Here is an 18696-nt window from a genome sequence, read left to right on the forward strand (position 1 = left end):
ATACGAGTATGTATATATACATATAAATATATAAATATAGTCTGCACTCTCTGTATTTATAATTTGAAGATATTTTATAATTATAATATATATCTCTTGCGCGCGGGGAAAAATCGTCTATTTACATGACTCCTAAACAAGATCTCCATCTCTTAAAAATTTTTTTTCTCTTAAAGGAGAAAATTGTTAATTTTTTTAAAAGCGCATTTTATATCAAGTACATATTGATCAATGAATTTTTGCGTCATCTTGATATCTTGTCTCAAATTTTAGACATATATTCAAGTGAAAATGTATACTCTTATACGTATTTAAGAACTTATTATATGAATATTAATCTCTGTTATATCCCCGTTTTCCCGCGCTTGGGACTTGGGCGCTCATAACCACTTTTGATAGCGAAAAATGTGATTCGATCTCGATTTTCAATACATAGACCAGTGTTGAAGTAACGTCATCTCGAGAAACGCGATATAAAGGAAATAAGATGAGTGAAAAAGAAAGTAAAGACCAAGAACACGATGAATATCAATATTTGCGGCTCCTCGAGAAAGTCATTACAACTGGAGCAAAAAAAAGCAATCGCACTGGCGTCGATACTTATTCCATTTTCGGTGCGCAAATGCGATTTGGATTACGAAACGGTAAATATATATTATACTTTTATCACTCATAGAGAATCGAGTTTACAATATTTTTGATAATGTATATATAAAATAAAAATCATCAGAGACAATTGCATTTGTGGATCTTTTATCAAATTTCTTTGTAAAATAATTTGTGCGTGCACTCCTCTATAAAGGAATTTAAGAATTTTGTTTCAAGATATTTACTTCTACAGGTGTTTTCCCATTATTGACAACTAAAACAGTATTCTGGCGAGCAATAGTTGAAGAATTACTATGGTTTATCAAAGGATCAACAAATTCCAAAGAACTGACAGATAAAGATGTTCATATTTGGGATGAAAATGGTTCACGCACTTTTTTAGACTCTTGCGGTTTTACAGATAGAGAGGAAGGTGATTTGGGGCCTGTCTATGGATTCCAATGGAGACACTTTGGTGCCGAGTACAAGGATATGCATACAAATTATACAGGGCAAGGTATTGTTCTTTTGCTGAGAGATATTCTTTAAGTAATTAATAGATTTTTTTTTTTTTTGAATCTACAAATAAGACCATATGTCTTATTTGAAACAAAAATACATAAATAATATCTAACTGATATCTAACTGTTTATTTAATCAGGGATAGATCAGTTAAAAGAGATCATTCATAAAGTGAAGCATTCTCCAGATGATAGGCGTATTATAATGACCTCCTGGAATCCAGTCGATATCCCAAAAATGGCATTACCGCCGTGTCACGCTTTCGTACAATTTTATGTAAATAAAGGTGAATTGTCCGCGCAGCTTTATCAAAGAAGCGCAGATATGGGTTTGGGAGTACCATTCAATATAGCGTCGTATTCCTTATTGATTTATATGATCGCTCACGTTACTGGCTTGAAGGTGAGGGTCGATTCTCGCTTTAAATTGATAAATGCCAGATAAGTATTTTCTTTTTACTTTCTACTTTCTTTTATTTTTAGCCAGGAGAATTTGTACATACAATGGGAGACTGTCACGTTTATGTCAACCATGTAAGCGCTCTTGAGGAACAGATAAAGCGCGAACCACGAGAGTTTCCAAAATTAAGGATAGTTAGAGAGATTAAAGATATTGATGACTTCGTTGCAAAGGATTTTGAATTGATTGATTATAAACCTTACTCCAAACTCTACATGAAAATGGCTGTCTAAATTGTACTTTTTATAGATAAAGTCTTCTGCTTAAAATTTTTCAAAGAAAAAATTATGTCCATGTAACTAACATTATTATTTAATTTCCACAATATTTGTTAATATTATTTTTAATATACTTAAGTTAATAAATCTCAACATGAGACTTTCTACAAATCTCAGTATTAAACACTGTACTGGTAAAAAATAGTATTTTCAATTATTTTTTTATTTAAGAGAAACGCAAAAAACTTACTTCTAATAGTTTGGTTCTTGTTTTTCAAACTGATTTCAGATAAAAGTGTAAGATGAATATATTTTATATATAATTCCCTAGCCATATACAACTCTCTCTATAGACATTAGTTTCTAATAAAAATTATATTTATAATAAATTTGTATCTTAATAATATATCAATATCTCCAGAATCCATCGCGTGCAGTACTTGCAAATTCATGATCTTTTTTTTTCTCTACTTTTCAATTGTCGCATTGTATATTTTTCAATTTTATTATACAAATGTAATTTCGATCAATCACGAGCGATACAAATCGTGATAACATCGTGAAAGGCCTTACATATAAGCACCTACTAAATATAACAAAATTATGATTCCCATACAATATATAGTATAAATTGTTTATATGTCTTTATGTAAATTAGTTTTATATAAGGAATTATATTTCTAACAAAATGAGATCTAATAACTTTTACCGGAAATACATTTTGTAAGATACATCTTTCATAACTAGCTCTGCATCTCATTAATATAATCAGCGTAAAAGTATGGCAAATTTCATTGCATTCTTTATTATTGGTAGTTATCTCAAATATACAGCAGTTTTTATTTTTTTTTATGTGGTGCTGGAGCAGTAAACCTCCGTTGTGAAAAAGAAAGTGACCTCTCTATATAAAATTTAAAAACGACAATTTATCGCTAACTTACAATGATCTGAGAGACACCTCATATAAATATTTCATAAATCTTTTTTAGGAGAGACTTTTGTACGTCGGGGCTAGCACATTTGTACATCGTTGGACTGTGTACTTAATTGATGCAGCTGTTGAGTGACTGCTAACGTGCCACACTCGTTCACTGTTATAATCACCCAAATAACGTCTACAAAAAAAAAATGTATTACAAAAAAAGTTTATTAAAATGTACGACCAAATCGAATATATAAAATAATTTAGAAAAATGTAGAGGAGAATTTATCTTATTCATGGAAATTATTGAAAAATAAACAATGATATTCTTGAGTGTCCAATATTATCAATCCAGAATATTGATAAGATAAGTGATCAGACTATATATGTGTATCATATTTAGTTCCTGATAATAGTGTCTATCCTTAAGTCAAGGTTGATTTACAAACCTCTTTGTTTCAACTAAACATTCTGTATCTATCTTTGCAGAATATTATATGTTCCTAATATTTTTTCGGACTTTTTTCCAGATTACTCTATATCATAAAAATACTATGTCAATCCTTAAATTTGCCCATTCCAAACTTACCACCAAAATAGACACCATTAGATGTCATCATTCTCCATTTACTTTGATGGACACCAGTTTCAGCTGGACTCTTCAATGTTACGCTTAATTCTGTAGTCTCTTTGGGAGCCAATGGTGGAACTGGTATCCTTGCACAACCCATCAGTATTCCGCTAGAATGTTGCAGATGGATTCCACTCGGCCAAGTTTCTGTGCCACTGTTTTGTACGCGCCATGACTTCTGAAAGTTTGTACTGGGTGGCACAGCTTCCCCTTCACCAATTGTGCTGTCACATATTAATGTCATACAAGGAGTGTTGAAGGGGTTTCCAAAATCGATGTAACTGCAAATTGCTGCTTGCAGATTCCTGGAGAATAAAAATTTTTTGTAATGATTTAAAGTTGCACGAAGAAAAGATTTCTTATGAATCCAAGCAACAAAGCAAACTTTTATTTGTTTCAATACAACAATAACAATAGTTCTACTATCACTTTTATTGTCTGCAAATAAGTGGAAGATAAAAACAAGAACAATGCTATTAGATATAATGGAATATCAAATTAGATATAATTGAAGTATCAAATTGTTTCATAATATAATATTACATAAAATATCAATATATCAAATAAATTAACTAAAAACTGGCTATCTAACTGCCAACATCATTAGTCATCATGAAAAAGTCTGCTCTCTTTTTAGATGTGCTTTCTGACCTTCTTTCTCTTTATCTTCAAATTATCTCCAAAGCATAAGAATATAAATACATCCACTTAAAATGCAAACGTTACAAATAAATGGAAAAAACGTTCCGCAAAGAGTTCAACTTTATATCAGAACAAATAAGATGTTAAAACAAGCAATCTCTTGACGCAGATATCAAATAAGATCATCTATGAATACTGACATAAATAAACAGAATGACCAGGATGACAGAGAACAGGATAAAGCGTAATGTGTCTTAATTCAGGACAAAAATTCTCAAGTTAAATAAGAAAAGAATGAAGAAAAATGATTTGAAGCAAGCAAATCATCTTGCAAAGTAGGATGGGGAGGAGGGGAGGAGTCACAATAAACATGGCGATGCAAGGTTATATGCTGCGTGGGTAGCGTAAACGGTTACAAGACGACGTCTGCGAGATGATGGATTACCAATTGTTCATGTCCAGGAAGAATGCGGCGGTCGTTTCGTTGAGGTGGCTGTCAGCCAGCAGCTTCTGCAGCTGCTTCACCAGGTCGTCTTTGTCCGTGGTGCCGAGACAGCTGAACTGGTGCAGCAAATGTTGGTCCAGATCGTTGTTGAGGTCCATGATCGCTGATTTTTCGTTGGCTCAACCGCTCCTCAATGCTCCATGTGACGATGTCACAACGCTGTCAACGTTCGTGCGTCGTTATCCTCGTCGCCTCGGCTCTCTCAGTCACGAATTTTAAATGTCATTCTCTCCGTGCGACATTCGGCCGTGTCCGCTATACAGTGCACGCATATCCGCAGTACCAGACCAGTGCTGTGGCAAGACCTAACGGATGTGACGGAAGGATTTTGACAATTTCATAAGCTTACGGGACGGGGAGAGGGGAAAAGCCGTTTCCGGAATACAGATAGATATTTCTATATTTTTGATTCTGTCTCTCCAGAGGATAGATCTTCTGCTCTTTTTACTTGATTTTGATGGAATAAAATACTTTTAGAAATAATGAAATATCGAATGTTCGTTCTCGATAAATGTTGATCTCAGAATTAAAAAACTTTTTCTTTGTTTTATCTTTAAATATCTCGCCCTCCTTTATTTCTAATACTCGATCTTATACACGTATGAAGAAACTCCGCTTACATATCGTAGTATTTCAGAAACGGGGCTCCGTGAATCGATGTTACGTTCTTACGCAATATACTCTGCGCGAAAAATTGCTCTCTCTCTCTCTCTCTCTCTCTCTCTCTCTCTTTCTCTCTTCCTCTTGTGCGTACGTATGACAGTCCGCGATAAAAGCTACTTACCTTGACCTTGTCAGCGTCGCGGAAGATAGATTTTTCTAAAAATGAATAATTCTCTTGATACTGGTGGATTTTCACAATCTAGAAACACTTCTTTAAAGGCTGTTCATTTCACTTTACATATTTTGGGAAGATGAACGAAGTAAGCAGAATAAACTTTTTTTTTTTTTTTAATAATTCTGCAAGTTTTAAAACTTTTTGCAACATTTTCATACGGAAGAGATAAGATGATTTCACAGGATACGATATCCTTTATATATGTTTGTCTCTCTCAAACAATTGCGGAAGAATACCTAAACATTTGGATGCGAAGCACTTTAATTCGCGCTGTCTCCCCGGATGTCACGAGTGCGCCGGGTAAGCCGTGCGCATGCGCGGAGCGCGCGGCGCGGGACAGTCGACGTGCGAGACAAACGAGACGCGCGCACCGCGCCGGGATCACGTAGACGCGCTCCGATGAGCGGCTCGATCCTCGACGAGGAAAATCGACGGTTCACTTCCCAAGTGTGTTCCGCGTCGGCCGTGCGCGATAACGTCGATCGACAGAGGTAACCCACGTGAATTCGCGATGGCAGAGCGCGTTTAAGGCCGTCGTTGATTCTCGAAGGGGTGACAACACGCGAGCGTTTACGCGCTCACGAAAGAGATCCGATTGATTGAAATTATACTTATTCGCCGTCTTATCTCACGATGATCGCTCCAATTGTTACTTTGATTAAATAGAAAAACGAAGCTTGAATTCGCGCGTGTTTAGGATCGCATATCGCGAGAAGAAGAAGAAAGGGACGGTGAGGAGGAGCAAGGTAGGGAAATACTTTTGTACACGAATCTCCGTGCTCTTTAACTGACATTTTTTAAATGCAAGATGAGTCTTGCATAATCGCATTAAGCGCGTTTTGTATGAAAAATCGTATTTTAAAATATACCTCGCATACTTATATATATATATATATATATATGTATATATACATTTTTGGCTCAGCTGATATCTCATGCAAATGTGAAAGGAATTATTTTTCAAATAAAATATAGCTTTGTCCACGCGAAATATTATCCTGTCTTTGTCTTATTCTGCAAAAAATAATTGTTTTGCGTGGATTAAAAGAAAGAAACTTTAACATTGATTTTTTTTTCGCTAAATTCTCTATTTGAAAAATTTAGTTCCAGAGTCTCGTTTTTCCACAGAATGTGATTTTTTTATTACATGTCCTCTTTTGATTCTTTTTTGCAAGGTGTTTTGCCACCTCGTCATTTCTTGTCTACGGTTTAAACACCGACAGGATGATCGGACCGTCGTCGGGGGCGGCTGGTGAAGTCACCGAGAGTCGCGCATCTTCCAAACGGAAGGTCTTCGACGATCTAGACATCGACAGTCCTAAACGAAAGATCTTCGATGAGTTGGACATCGACAGTTTCTGCGAGGAGATCCGCCAGACGAATCGCAAGCGTTATCTTCAGGAACTCGAGACGCCGGAGGAATTAGTGGCTACGTCGAACGAAATGATCACCGACGCGTCAGCCCTCTTCTCACCGATGTCCGCTCAGGAGATCGTCGATGAATCGCAGGTGGCGCATCTTGAGGTATTACTGGTGGATGGCACCAACTGCACCTGGACGACCATGTCGGAACTGGAACAGCAGCAAAATCTGGACGTCCTCGTGACTTCGTCCTCCTCGTTGTCGTTATCGTCGTCGTCGTCGTCGTCCTCGTCAACCGTCTCCGAGCGGAACCATCCAGTGGAAACCTACGCCGTCGAGGGAACTAATTATCAGCCAGCGATGTCGATGAATTATTGGGAACCGGGCGTCGCACCCGCGGTATCGCTCGCCAATTCAAACGTTCAGCAAAATAAGGGAACAATAAATAATAATCAGCAACAACAGCAGTTCGAAGATCAGGAAAACGGAAATCTATCGTGGCTGTTGGATTTTAAACTGGACTCTTTCATCGAAGCTGCAGACGACAGATCCACTGTGGGGCCCGCCTTGACAAAGGATAATCATTGCGGTAAGGGAAGTGCAAAGGACAAAATAATTGTTCATATTAAACATTTCTTGAATATTAAAATTAAAGAGGTGAATATTATTGACTTTAATGTTGAAATTAAAATCTTTTCAATTTTAAAATTGAAATCTCTCATTTAGAAACAAATCATGTAAAACGAAATAATTATTCTTCATCTGCCTCTTTTTCGCATAATAGTAAATAGTGTTGAAAAATTGTATCTTCAATGTTATGTTAATTAAATTGCGATAAATGTCTAGAGACTTTATAATCTTAAGGCTAATTACTCATTTCCAGGCAACAAAAGCAAACCGAACGGACGGTCGCACAGCTCCAATTATGCCAACGACGTCAGGAAAGGACACGAAAATTCATCGATGTATCGACAAGACTCTAATCAGGTGACTTATCCCGCCAACGGATTCGACAACCGGAATTTCTCGCGATCAAACGGACCGAAAAAACCTCCCTTCACCTACACGGAATTAATAGAGCATGCTTTGCAAGAGAGAGGCGAACTCACAGTCTCTGCGATTTATCAATGGATCTCGTAAGTGTCATCAGTAAAAATTTATTTATTATTATTCATTTTTTATTAATTTTTTATTATAAGGAACTTTTATTTGTCCTTTTTGCAAAGATTTGTTAAAATTATTGTCCATAGTCGGCGCGCTAAAACATTATACAATATAATCTTCTAATGTTATATAATTTTCTTTCATAATCATGATCTTTCAAAATTAGATATCTAATTAAATATATATATATATATATATATATATATATATATATATATATATATGTACATCAAATAATTCCAAATATATATTTTTCTGGTTCTTAATTATTTTTCTATTTGTTTATATATGTTTTTTTAAAACTCCGTTATTGGGTGGAATGATAATCCAGTAAAATAATTTATTAATTAAAATATCGATAAGATCGACAGATTGTAAAAGGAAAATATTTACAAGTTACATTCGAAAAATACACGAAGTGTCTTCCTTATTTATGTTGCGACCGCGCAGGAAGCTTTCTACGAATTTACACGAGCATGGCCCGCTGGTCGGGGGTGGGTTGACGGGGGTGGGTTGCTCTTGGATGGTACCCATTGGTACCACTGCCCCCATTGCTTGGCACCACCTGGCACTAACTCCTCACCCTTCAACTATCCTTCGCTGCAGCCCTCAACACGAATGCGCGCAATTTACTGCTCCTGTGCCTTCACCTGTTCGATCGCCGCTCAATCTCCTTGGAAAAAGCATATATAGATCATAGCATAGTATAGCCACTCAAGCCATAAAAAATATATAATAATTTTGCACCAAAAAAGGCAGATTTATAAATATAAACATTCAAGTCGTATCTTATAAATTTTATTTTCTCTTAATAATAAAATCTTTTGCTTGTTTATCCGAGATTTCGATTATGATATATAATGCGGATTTAAACTGAATTTTAAATCAAGAATGCTTCTCGAGAGTGTAAGAATATCTCTTTCGGATATATCTGATGATGCTTATAATATTTTTCTAAAATTGTACAAGTTCGAAATATATATACGATATATGAAAAGTTCGAAACAGATTCGTTAAATTATCAGTGACACCATTTGTTGCGATCGTCGTGATCAGAGAAGCGAGTAAACACGCCGTTTAGCATTTTGAATGCACCCTCTGCTCAAAAGCTTTTCGTCTCTCTTCGTCTTTCACCAAAACCAGTGGAATTAATCGCGTAGGGGGTGCGTTACGCACCGTGACATCGCTGCGAGCAGGTGAAGGAAATTAGTTTCGTGGGGACGTAAATTGCCGTCGTGCGTTTTTACGCGCATAATATCTCTAATCGTGTTCCCCTTTGATCCGTCTATATATGTAAAAGAAAACTTTTTTCCTATCATATAATTATTAAACGCGAAATTCAATATTGTTTTGGGTGAGAAAAAATATATAGAGATTGTATTATAATAATAGTATGTGTATAATTTTTGTAAAATTAAATTTATAATATATTTTTATTATTTTCAGGGAGCATTTCCCTTATTACAAGAGCAACGATGATCGCTGGAAAAACTCTGTCCGGCACAATCTCTCGATAAATCCACATTTTCGGAAAGGTTCGAAGGCGCCTCATGGAGCTGGTCATCTTTGGGCGATCGCAAATCGTAGCGATTGTAGACCTCGTCCGCTCGCTGTTAATGGATTAGCAACTACTACATCGACGCAACAAGTTGCACAGAACGATTGCGATGAATCTCGGAGTAACAAAATCATTAGGTAAAAGTTTAATGTAATTTCTTATCGTATCTTGTAAAAATAACTATTCAACATATTGCGGATGTTTGACGTTATAGCGATATCATGGACGAGGTGGAGGCTGCAACGGCGAGCATCACGCAGCCGAATCCTGACGAGGATACTGACAATATACTGAATCCTGTAACGCTCGAGCATTCTGCCGAGCAAATACTCAACGGTATAAAACGCGAAGTGGAGGTGCAATACCTTGTTCCCATGATGGTGGCCAACAACGATCACGAGGCGAATCAGCAGAATCAGCAGACCGTCCAACAAACAGAGTTTCAATGTTCTTTCAAAGAGAGCGGTGAGAGAATCGTAACGTTATGTGACTCAAGAAATTATTAAAAAAGATTAATACGCATTTATAAAACAAAATTAACGAGATGATTTGCAGATTTCCTAAATCCGGTATCTAAGGAGGTCGTCGCCGAGGAATGCGGACTCGTGAGCGAAGGATACTTGGTGACGGATTTGAATCCGAACGTCTTTGGATTGAACGTGATCGATCCCGAGATCATAGGATCGGAAAATCTCTTCGGCGAGGAACTCAGCTTCCAATTTTACGAATTGACATCGCCGTCGCAGCTACAATCCGCCTGACACACGGAGAGCAATAAAGTACATTTTATCGTGATCGACGAATTTCAGATACAGAACACGCGGGCGCGCGGTGATAATGACGGCCGACCGATTGTCTGCGGTGACGCTGAAACCAAGGAGAACATTTCAGAAAAGGAAAACTTGCAGAAAAGATCGCCTGTCAATAGCGATCAAGATGACGAATGTGCAATGACGAGAAGCTGATTTTATTCGAATTGTGCTACCGCAAAATTTTTACGATAACTATTTTCGGAGATGTTCGATCATTTTATTTACAATGCGACTGTTAGAATAGCTAGAAACCAGCTTAACTGAACAAGTTAATTGATAAGCTTAGAGAATGAGATCATGAGTCAACTACAATGCAAGTATGAGGAAGTCGTATCTCTCAAATCTGATGCCACGTAGTTTGATGATTTATGATTGTGATGTTTACAACGATCGCCGAAGGACCTTTGCACGAAATCCGAAATGAACAAAGCAATTACATATATCGTCCAATGTGTGCCTGGTTAAAGTGTCTTAAGATGAGCGTCACTTATCAACTATGCATTTATTTCTTCTAGTCTTTTGCGAAACAGTGTGTAACGTTTTTGTATTAGTAAAGAAAGTACGATATTTACTATTACATGTATATATTATCCCCGTCATTTATATCATTGTCGCAAGTAAATGAAATGTCTGTTGAAAAGTTTCTACTACAAAGACAAGCTTTCGTAATAATGTAAAAGAGATAGTATTTGGGGATATGTTTTGATCATAATCAATCTCGTGATGTGAAAACCCTGAAATAAAATATAAAGAAAAGAGTTACAGGCTTTATATTGGTCTGGTATAAATGTTCTACTTGAAAATAATTGACAGGAGTTAAGAATTATAAATTTATTAACTACAATTAAAATTTTACATTTTTATTTCTCATGAATGAAAATATTATTATTCTACAGATTTTGTTGAATCGGTTACTTGTTCTTGACTCTCGTCTTTGCTCACTTTTTGGATCATATTAGTTATCCTCTCGAGTCTTGCCTGCTTCTTAGCCTCTTTTTTCTTCTTTTTCTCCTCCTTTTCTTTCTGCACTAGCATCTCTTTAAATCTTTCGTCATGAGGCGAAATCTTGAAACCAAAATGTCTCCTGATTTCCTCTACCAGACGTTCCTTGCGCAATCTCGCAGCCTCTAGCTCGGCTTCTTTCTTAGCAATTTTAGCATTCAACTGGGCTTTCCATTCATTCATTTTCATCACTTTCTCGAGTAATTGGTTTTCCCTGCAAATGCAAATATACATAATTATACATTGTTCTAAATTATTAGTAAAGTTTCATCTGAACTGATAAGTAATACAATCGATAAAAACATGCCTTGCTTTAATCTGGTCAGCTTTTCTCTGCTTTCTCTCCTCCAGCTCCTTCCATCTTTCCTGAAGAGATAATGGGAAAGCAACTCTCTCGTACTCTTGAGCATTTCTGATTTCTTTCAGAGTGGGCCAAGCAAATCCTGCCGGAATGCCATTGGCTGCCAATCCATATCTACCCAACATAACTCTCTTGTGTTTCACTTTATAGTGATGCCATGACATAGGCTTATTATAAGGACGTAGGCCCATAAGCACATTCCTGTCTTGCGGATTCAGGCGGGACTTGTTCCGCTTCCTGGCAAGCTCCTCTTGAAATTGCGAATCGTTCAGTTGGGAGTATATTGGTTCCTCGTCGGCAACGGTTATGTCGACGACCTCGTTCTTAGATTCCGTCGACTCTGTGGCGAAAAATCTCCCGAGGACGCTTTGGATTCGCACATTCCGACGAACGATGATGTTGTAGATTTGTCTCAAACTCATTGCGACATCAATCTTTTTTCGCCACCAGATAAAATCTATGTGTGATCACTATACAGTGTACATTAATATATATTATTTTATTATTTTTTATTTTATTTTATATGTGTATTATTTGATTCTGTGTCTAGTACATCCATGGAAAGCATCAGTTATTATAAACGCATGCGAAGAATAGAAGATACGTACATGCAAAGGAAGATATTTCTGAAGAAATCGCATAACTTACTTGAGCGATATTTTTTTTCAAAATTACAGTGAAACTCTAGACCACTCCCAGAGAAAAGCTCGACGTTTCTCGTGGGACACTAATCTAGTCTCGTATAGTATTGCCATCTATTTTAGAGGTTATGTAAAATTACCGACGAGCTCGATGATGGTTTTCATGGTAACATTATAGTAAAATAAAATTGCCGGTAAAGTAAGATCATTGTTCACATTTCACATCAGTCCGCATTCGCATTGATTCGCATCCGTATCAAGGATCACAGTTAGTACGAGAAATATTAGGTGCGGGAAGTGTTTGTGTGAACGAAAATTATACAATGGAAAAGCGTCTCTCAAAGGTAAATTAATCTCACGAATTTTAATTAATGTCAATATTAATTGGCAATGAAGTATATATATTAATCAATTTTAAGAAAGTTATAAAAATGGAAATTATTCCGTTATTAATTGTAAATACAGATACCAGGAAATCATGGAATCACATATGCGACTTTCGTCCTCGTCGACGAGGGGCATACCCTAGGAAATGCACTATCTAGCGTGATAAATGAATAGTATGTATTACTTAAATTTTATTAATAATAATAAGCACATATAGAGTATTAGAAAATCATATTAATGTGATTCTCCTTTTTTTTGTAGTCCTGGCATAAAAATATGCGCTTACACTATACCTCATCCAGCAGAAAACAAGATACATTTTAATATTCAAACAACTGGTGAAAGTGCGATTGAAGTGTTGAAAAGGGGCCTTCAGGATCTTGAGAAAATATGTGATCATACAATTGAAACATTTGACAAAGCATATAAGAAGTTCAAATCCTCAAATGATGTTTCTACGGAATATATTACTACGTAACATTGTTATTTTTCCTCAGACTCGTATATTATATAACATAGATATAAGTTTTCTAATTAAATAAAAATATATTATAATGAATAACATACACATTATATATAAAGTATATAGTACACTAAATTACAAGGATTGAAGAGGAAAATAACAAAATCTGTATTTTCAAAGACATTCCATGGAGAATGGATGTTTATTTAGACAACTTCAGCAGCTCTCACACCACCTTTGTGAGTCTTTGACAGAAAATCAGCAAATTCCTGGTATGGTGCCTTAGCTAAAGCCTGCTCCTTCCACAGATCGGGCGTTAGATACGCGTATGTTTTAGCGATCGCGGCATAAGTGGCCTTTGCGAAATTGCCGAGTGTGCAGGTGGATCCCCTGGCTGAAGTGTAACAGTCCTCGATACCTGCCATTTGAAGCAGCTTTTTGGGAACCGGGGCAGACACGATACCAGTACCTCTGGGTGCCGGTATCAGACGCACCTGCACGGAACCGCACTTGCCGGTTACCTTGCACGGCACAGTGTGCGGCTTGCCGATCTTGTTACCCCAATAACCACGTCGTACCGGGACGACGGAGAGCTTAGCTAGAATAATAGCACCGCGAATGGCAGTAGCTACTTCCTTGGAACACTTCACTCCCAATCCGATGTGTCCGTTGCTGTCTCCAATGGCAACAAAAGCCTATAAAATGTTTATATTTTTAATATGCTTGTCAGTCTCTCTAAATTTTTGTATTTTGTGCTTTTTTACCAACTTTGATCGCTTACAATATCTAAAAGACACTTCAGCTTTACCTTAAAACGCGTGCGTTGACCAGCTCGAGTCTGCTTCTGTACAGGCATGATTTTTAGAACTTCATCCTTCAGATCTGGACCGAGAAACTTGTCGATGATCTCATATTCCTTGATGGGTAAGGAGAATAAATAGATGTGTTCCAGTGATTGGATTTTGCCATCTCTGACCAGACGACCAAGCTTCGTAACAGGGACCCATTCCTTGCTATCTTCTTTTCCGCGTCCACGGCCGCGTCCTCTTCCTCTACCACGTCCACGACCTCTGAGGCCTCCTCGATCGCCTCCCGCTCCACGAGAACCGAAACCTCCACGAAAACCACCACGTGTGGCTGGAGCAGCGTCCGCCATTCTGTGATTGAGTAATACATTATAAAAATGTTTCGAAATCACAAATAATATATTTATCCTGAAAAATTCGAATTTTTTGAAAGTATTATTGATAATAATTGTCATGCCAGATATATTTTTCTATATCATCATAGTTTTGCAACAAAATAAAATTTTATAATAGCTACTAATAGAGTATAAAGAAAACAGAAATCGAGAATACAATTGATACTTTTCTTGATATTTATTAAATATTCTTGATTTTTAATCATAAACCGCAAACATGTCAACACGTGGAATTCGACAATATATTTTGGAACGTAATAGAATTTCTTATATATAAGAACGTCCATTTTCTCAACATCTTATATGGCTGGACAAAAAGTATGCAAAGATTATTTTATTATTGTAATATACGCGAGAGGACAGAAACATTTCTAAAATATATACTTACGTTACTTCTTTCGACCTCTCTTGTACGTGAAATCACGAAAGAAAGAGACGAAGATTCTGATCATGCTTCATGATGGCGCTTCTTGTGTACAACGTCATATCCGATGTTTCAAAAAAAGGCGCCTATCTTTCCTTTACTACGCGTTAACAGAAAATATTGCACCATGAAAGTATATTTGAAAAAGATATTAAATGGATCTTAATGATAATTGAACAATTTCGATCGCTAACGCAATAATAAGCACGCAATTTTAATCTTAAGAGAGATACAAATTCATATATTATAGTACTAATTAAGAGAAAATAAAATACATATTAAAAAAAGATTAATAAAAGAAAAACGAGAAGTTAATATATAATATGTATATTTAGTTTAATTTTAATTAATATTACAAAATATCATTTATAAATTCGTATATAACATATAAAAATAGAAATAGTTTTATATAATTCCTTCAACAACTTATTTTCATTATAAAATGTTATTTAACAATGCATCTGTAGTGTAAAAATAAGACTCTTTCTTATTTAACTTTTCTACCTCTTACATAAACTGATACTATATTACGATCATCACCGGAGTGTATAAATCTTTGGAGTTTTTCCTCAAGTGTATATTCTTTGAAATTATCCAACAGGCTGTTTTTTGCATTCAAATTTATGATGAGAGCATCAAAATCTTTGCCTGGCATTAGGTTACCGACTTTGTCGTCAATCGAAAGTGCTAAACATAGTCAATGTATCAATATACACATAATTAGATTGAAAATTTTAGTACATATAATTATATGTATTATAAAAAAATATATTTTACACAATAATTAGATTAATATGTAATATTAGTTTAATATGTAATATCGATCTTTACCTTTAGCACCTCCTAATGTTGCCATATGGAAGACTTCTTTGTAATTAAATGGTATATGATCATGTTTCATTAGAGATAGACAAATTGATACATGTAAAACCGACCTCATTTCATCTAACATACTGTAACTTGATCCACCTGCAACATCTGAGAGAAGACACATTTATTATTAATGTGATAATGAATTTATGTCAATTGATTATTATGTTGAATTTTATATCAAAATGTCATTATTAATATAAAATTTTTGTAAGATGATTTTGCGGCACCTGTTCCAAGGCCGACTTTGATATTTTTAGCTTTTAATCTCCGCACATCGCAAAGGCCACTTCTCAGATATATGTTTGAAGACGGACAATGAATTATAGCTGTTCCTCGTTTCTCAAGTATGGCAAGTTCACTATCTTCAAGATGGATTCCATGTGCTAATATTGTCTATAAAATATGTATTATATGTACATCTAATTAGGATATCTCTATTGTATATGAGATTAATATATATAATACCGATTCTTTCAATCTATTTAATAAATTAACAAAACGAAACTAAATCTTACTTTGTTGGTAAGAAGACCAGCGGCTTCGTAAACAGCCATGTATGATGATTGCTCTTTGAAAGTTTGTTTTACTGCTCTTATTTCGGCTTCATTTTCAGAGACGTGACTCTATAGAAAATGAAAAACACGCTGAACTAACACTAGAGCATGATACATGTTACGCAAATGTAATTTTAATACCTGTATATGTAAATCTTTTGCTTTAGCAATCTTTGCTAGCTCTTGCATTAATTCCATATTACAGCTCAATGCAAATCTTGGAGTAATAATTGGTCTCACAAGCGGATTCTGTAAGAAGTTTTGAATAGTATATTTTTTGTTTATATAATTATAATGTAAAATTTTCTATTTATACAATTAGAAAACTGATGTTTTGCACAATGCAAGAAATAAAATATAAGTTTGCATTTACTCCTATTTGTTCAACAGATTCTACAAAGGCTGTAGTATCCTTGATTGATTTTTCCGTGCTTTCATAATATCCATCGTTCCGTGGAGCATTCATATTTACTTTTCCAATAAAAGCCCGTTGACCCAGTTCTGCAACTTTTTTCGCGAGAATTGCAGATGCCTCGATATACAGAGATGCAAAGTAGCATGCTGTTGTTGTACCTACTTCAATAGTTCGTTTCTGCAATAACAATTAAAATAGTAATGAAAATTACAAAAATATTTCATATGTCAAATATACAATGTTATATATTGTATTATATTATATTATTATATAAATATTATTCAATAAATTTGTTTTAAATACCACAACTGCTTCAAAGACTTGCTCTGCAAATTTTGTCTCAGTATACTTCTTCTCCAATGGAAAAGTATAGGTCTCCAGCCATTCCAAGAGACATTTGTCGTAACCCAATCCAAGATTTGGAAACTGCACCGCATGAGTATGACAATCAATAAATCCAGGTATCATAAACTCTCCATACATTAAATTATTAACTTTGTCTGCATGAAAATCATCTATCTTTTGTTGATCTGTCGTTGGATTCTCCATAACATCAATAATCTAGATATTGTATAATAGATGTTAATAAAGATATTGTTTTATTTTATCTATCTTAAATTAATGATTAATAAATCAAAAAATAATAAAAGTAATATATGTAGAATATATAGAATATATATTAAATACCTTGCCATCCTTGATAAATATAGCAATACTCTTCTTAATAATCAATTGTCCATTTTCATCTGTATGAATCATAGGACCAATAAATATTTGCCGAACCATTGTACACAATGTTTTCTAGATATATACAATCACTACTGCAAAACAATATGAAACATACATTTGTTATTCACAATTATTTCACATCTACAAAAGCTTCAAAATATTTGAAAAATGTTTTTCTTTATTTTTATATATCTAATCTTTCTAATATATTTACGACTACAATAAAATTAATTTTTTAATAAGATTATAGATAAAACACATTTTTTTATATTATTACTCATCATGTACTCTCATCATAACAATAAATAAAATTATTAATTTTGCAAATAATTTTATTTCCATATAAAAAACATACATATATATATACACATACACACACACACACACATATTATATATATATATATATATATATATATATATATATATATATATATGTATATAATAAAATGTCCGTGTGTTATTATTGTATAATAATAAAAATGACCACGTATATAAATGTATATGCAAAATGTAGTTAACAGCGAAAGCAATTGCGTCCTCAATATATGTATATATATATATACGTAATAAAATGTTGTATGTATTTTATTGTATAACAATAAAAATAATTCTTGGCGTTTTCGAATGTAGCAAGTTTAGGGCCAATTTCACCAAGTCCGGTTAGATGAACCGACGGTTAAAATTAGCAGGATGGCCAACAGAAAATAGAGATGTAGGAAAACCAAGCATTCATATCATTTCAGTTGAAACTCTGCTAATTTTAACCAACGGTTCATCTAACCGGACTTGGTGAAATCGTCCCTTAATCGCTCTGAAAGCGATTAATGACGTCATTACATCGTCTCTACCAATAAAAGACTTGAATTCATAGTAAAATAGTAATTAATTGATCTGGATTCGGTTAAATTCCATTCGTTCATAAATGCTGGCTGTGTGTATAGCGTGTGGGCGCGCGCATGTGTACAAAATGTAGTGTAACAACGAAAACGATCGACCCATTTAACGAAAATATCTTTATTTTACATATTACATATTCTTTTGCCAATTGCGATATCCAATAAGCAAAAGAATTGATAATAATCTGCAAAACATATTTTGTAATTTTTAAAAATATCTAATAAATTATATTAATAAAATAAAACGTAAAAATGCTTTTTATTGAACATACCCATCCATTCCCACACATCTTATCCTGCCACATACATCTCTTTCTTAATTATATATTCTTAATTATATATATTCTCTCTATTATATATCTTGATACATTTTTGCGGATTTTTCGTTCTTGAAATTTTTAAAATTGCATTTCTTGAAATTAAGTATATGTATCAGAAAAATATAATCAGCAAAGAGATGGTATAAACCATAGTTATAAGAAGCGCGAAAAATTTTAAGCTTTGAAATCTGCAAAGATATCAGGAGA

At 34.7% G+C, this 18696-nt stretch overlaps 7 protein-coding genes across 10 annotated transcripts; 3 read left to right on the plus strand and 4 right to left on the minus strand.

Annotated features, from left to right (window-relative positions):
* Positions 1 to 201: 201 nt before the first annotated feature.
* Ts (Thymidylate synthase) lies at positions 202 to 2108 on the plus strand. Its single transcript, XM_070306178.1, has 4 exons — positions 202 to 644; positions 842 to 1105; positions 1250 to 1512; positions 1593 to 2108. Exons 1-4 carry the CDS (start codon positions 488 to 490, stop codon positions 1800 to 1802), a joined length of 894 nt encoding a protein of 297 aa, XP_070162279.1. The 5' UTR covers positions 202 to 487; the 3' UTR covers positions 1803 to 2108.
* Positions 1558 to 4792, minus strand: LOC138938850 (protein ILRUN). Its single transcript, XM_070306180.1, has 3 exons — positions 4428 to 4792; positions 3299 to 3645; positions 1558 to 2902 (listed from the first exon to the last, which is right to left on the minus strand). Exons 1-3 carry the CDS (start codon positions 4583 to 4585, stop codon positions 2799 to 2801), a joined length of 609 nt encoding a protein of 202 aa, XP_070162281.1. The 5' UTR covers positions 4586 to 4792; the 3' UTR covers positions 1558 to 2798.
* An 801-nt stretch (positions 4793 to 5593) lies between these two features.
* On the plus strand, positions 5594 to 10747 carry LOC138938843 (uncharacterized). Its single transcript, XM_070306173.1, has 6 exons — positions 5594 to 6071; positions 6501 to 7276; positions 7571 to 7823; positions 9298 to 9546; positions 9624 to 9874; positions 9965 to 10747. The coding sequence occupies exons 2-6, from the start codon at positions 6550 to 6552 to the stop codon at positions 10168 to 10170; spliced, it is 1686 nt and encodes a 561-aa protein (XP_070162274.1). The 5' UTR covers positions 5594 to 6071; positions 6501 to 6549; the 3' UTR covers positions 10171 to 10747.
* Positions 10748 to 11037: 290 nt separating this feature from the next.
* Positions 11038 to 12352, minus strand: Crif (growth arrest and DNA damage-inducible proteins-interacting protein CRIF). 2 transcript variants are annotated; one of them, XM_070305893.1, is made up of 3 exons: positions 12233 to 12352; positions 11531 to 12054; positions 11038 to 11437 (listed from the first exon to the last, which is right to left on the minus strand). In XM_070305893.1, the coding sequence occupies exons 2-3, from the start codon at positions 12004 to 12006 to the stop codon at positions 11107 to 11109; spliced, it is 807 nt and encodes a 268-aa protein (XP_070161994.1). In that variant the 5' UTR covers positions 12007 to 12054; positions 12233 to 12352; the 3' UTR covers positions 11038 to 11106. The 2 variants fall into 2 exon arrangements, with proteins under 2 accessions (XP_070161994.1, XP_070161995.1); XM_070305894.1 differs by having other exon boundaries at positions 12193 to 12352.
* Positions 12353 to 12374: 22 nt separating this feature from the next.
* Positions 12375 to 13150, plus strand: L(2)37cg (RNA polymerases I and III subunit AC2 l(2)37Cg). Its single transcript, XM_070305895.1, has 3 exons — positions 12375 to 12569; positions 12691 to 12785; positions 12874 to 13150. The coding sequence occupies exons 1-3, from the start codon at positions 12549 to 12551 to the stop codon at positions 13088 to 13090; spliced, it is 333 nt and encodes a 110-aa protein (XP_070161996.1). The 5' UTR covers positions 12375 to 12548; the 3' UTR covers positions 13091 to 13150.
* Positions 13151 to 13246: 96 nt separating this feature from the next.
* On the minus strand, positions 13247 to 14774 carry Rps2 (ribosomal protein S2). The gene is made up of 3 exons (XM_070305897.1): positions 14665 to 14774; positions 13884 to 14232; positions 13247 to 13770 (listed from the first exon to the last, which is right to left on the minus strand). The coding sequence occupies exons 2-3, from the start codon at positions 14229 to 14231 to the stop codon at positions 13282 to 13284; spliced, it is 837 nt and encodes a 278-aa protein (XP_070161998.1). The 5' UTR covers position 14232; positions 14665 to 14774; the 3' UTR covers positions 13247 to 13281.
* A 312-nt stretch (positions 14775 to 15086) lies between these two features.
* Dhpd (guanine deaminase) lies at positions 15087 to 17985 on the minus strand. 3 transcript variants are annotated; one of them, XM_070305808.1, is made up of 9 exons: positions 17837 to 17985; positions 17230 to 17363; positions 16846 to 17103; positions 16501 to 16719; positions 16269 to 16376; positions 16089 to 16196; positions 15801 to 15966; positions 15532 to 15678; positions 15087 to 15387 (listed from the first exon to the last, which is right to left on the minus strand). In XM_070305808.1, exons 2-9 carry the CDS (start codon positions 17326 to 17328, stop codon positions 15188 to 15190), a joined length of 1305 nt encoding a protein of 434 aa, XP_070161909.1. In that variant the 5' UTR covers positions 17329 to 17363; positions 17837 to 17985; the 3' UTR covers positions 15087 to 15187. The 3 variants fall into 3 exon arrangements, with proteins under 3 accessions (XP_070161909.1, XP_070161911.1, XP_070161912.1); XM_070305810.1 differs by having other exon boundaries at positions 17230 to 17288; positions 17837 to 17984; XM_070305811.1 differs by having other exon boundaries at positions 17230 to 17288; positions 17871 to 17937.
* Between the last annotated feature and the right edge of the window lie 711 nt (positions 17986 to 18696).

Source organism: Polyergus mexicanus, unplaced genomic scaffold (genome assembly GCF_030449975.1).
Source record: "Polyergus mexicanus isolate NDT 795.1 unplaced genomic scaffold, iyPolMexi1.0 SCAF_13, whole genome shotgun sequence".
Lineage (NCBI taxonomy): Eukaryota > Metazoa > Arthropoda > Insecta > Hymenoptera > Formicidae > Polyergus > Polyergus mexicanus.

Coding starts and splice junctions, on each gene's coding strand:
- LOC138938843 (XM_070306173.1), top strand. CDS start 6,550: ATGATCGGACCGTCGTCGGGGGCGGCTGGTGAAGTCACCGAGAGTCGC. Junction 7,277..7,570: donor GACAAAGGATAATCATTGCG/GTAAGGGAAGTG, acceptor ACTCATTTCCAG/GCAACAAAAGCAAACCGAAC. Junction 9,547..9,623: donor CGGAGTAACAAAATCATTAG/GTAAAAGTTTAA, acceptor TTGACGTTATAG/CGATATCATGGACGAGGTGG.
- Rps2 (XM_070305897.1), bottom strand. CDS start 14,231: ATGGCGGACGCTGCTCCAGCCACACGTGGTGGTTTTCGTGGAGGTTTC. Junction 13,771..13,883: donor GTCAACGCACGCGTTTTAAG/GTAAAGCTGAAG, acceptor AACATTTTATAG/GCTTTTGTTGCCATTGGAGA.
- Dhpd (XM_070305808.1), bottom strand. CDS start 17,328: ATGGTTCGGCAAATATTTATTGGTCCTATGATTCATACAGATGAAAAT. Junction 15,967..16,088: donor CTGGTCTTCTTACCAACAAA/GTAAGATTTAGT, acceptor CATATTTTATAG/ACAATATTAGCACATGGAAT. Junction 15,388..15,531: donor AACATTAGGAGGTGCTAAAG/GTAAAGATCGAT, acceptor GACTATGTTTAG/CACTTTCGATTGACGACAAA.
- LOC138938850 (XM_070306180.1), bottom strand. CDS start 4,585: ATGGACCTCAACAACGATCTGGACCAACATTTGCTGCACCAGTTCAGC. Junction 3,646..4,427: donor TTCCTGGACATGAACAATTG/GTAATCCATCAT, acceptor TTTATTCTCCAG/GAATCTGCAAGCAGCAATTT. Junction 2,903..3,298: donor TAATGGTGTCTATTTTGGTG/GTAAGTTTGGAA, acceptor TTTTTTTTGTAG/ACGTTATTTGGGTGATTATA.
- Crif (XM_070305893.1), bottom strand. CDS start 12,006: ATGAGTTTGAGACAAATCTACAACATCATCGTTCGTCGGAATGTGCGA. Junction 11,438..11,530: donor GCTGACCAGATTAAAGCAAG/GCATGTTTTTAT, acceptor TTGCATTTGCAG/GGAAAACCAATTACTCGAGA.
- Ts (XM_070306178.1), top strand. CDS start 488: ATGAGTGAAAAAGAAAGTAAAGACCAAGAACACGATGAATATCAATAT. Junction 1,106..1,249: donor TACAAATTATACAGGGCAAG/GTATTGTTCTTT, acceptor TTATTTAATCAG/GGATAGATCAGTTAAAAGAG. Junction 1,513..1,592: donor CTCACGTTACTGGCTTGAAG/GTGAGGGTCGAT, acceptor TTTTATTTTTAG/CCAGGAGAATTTGTACATAC.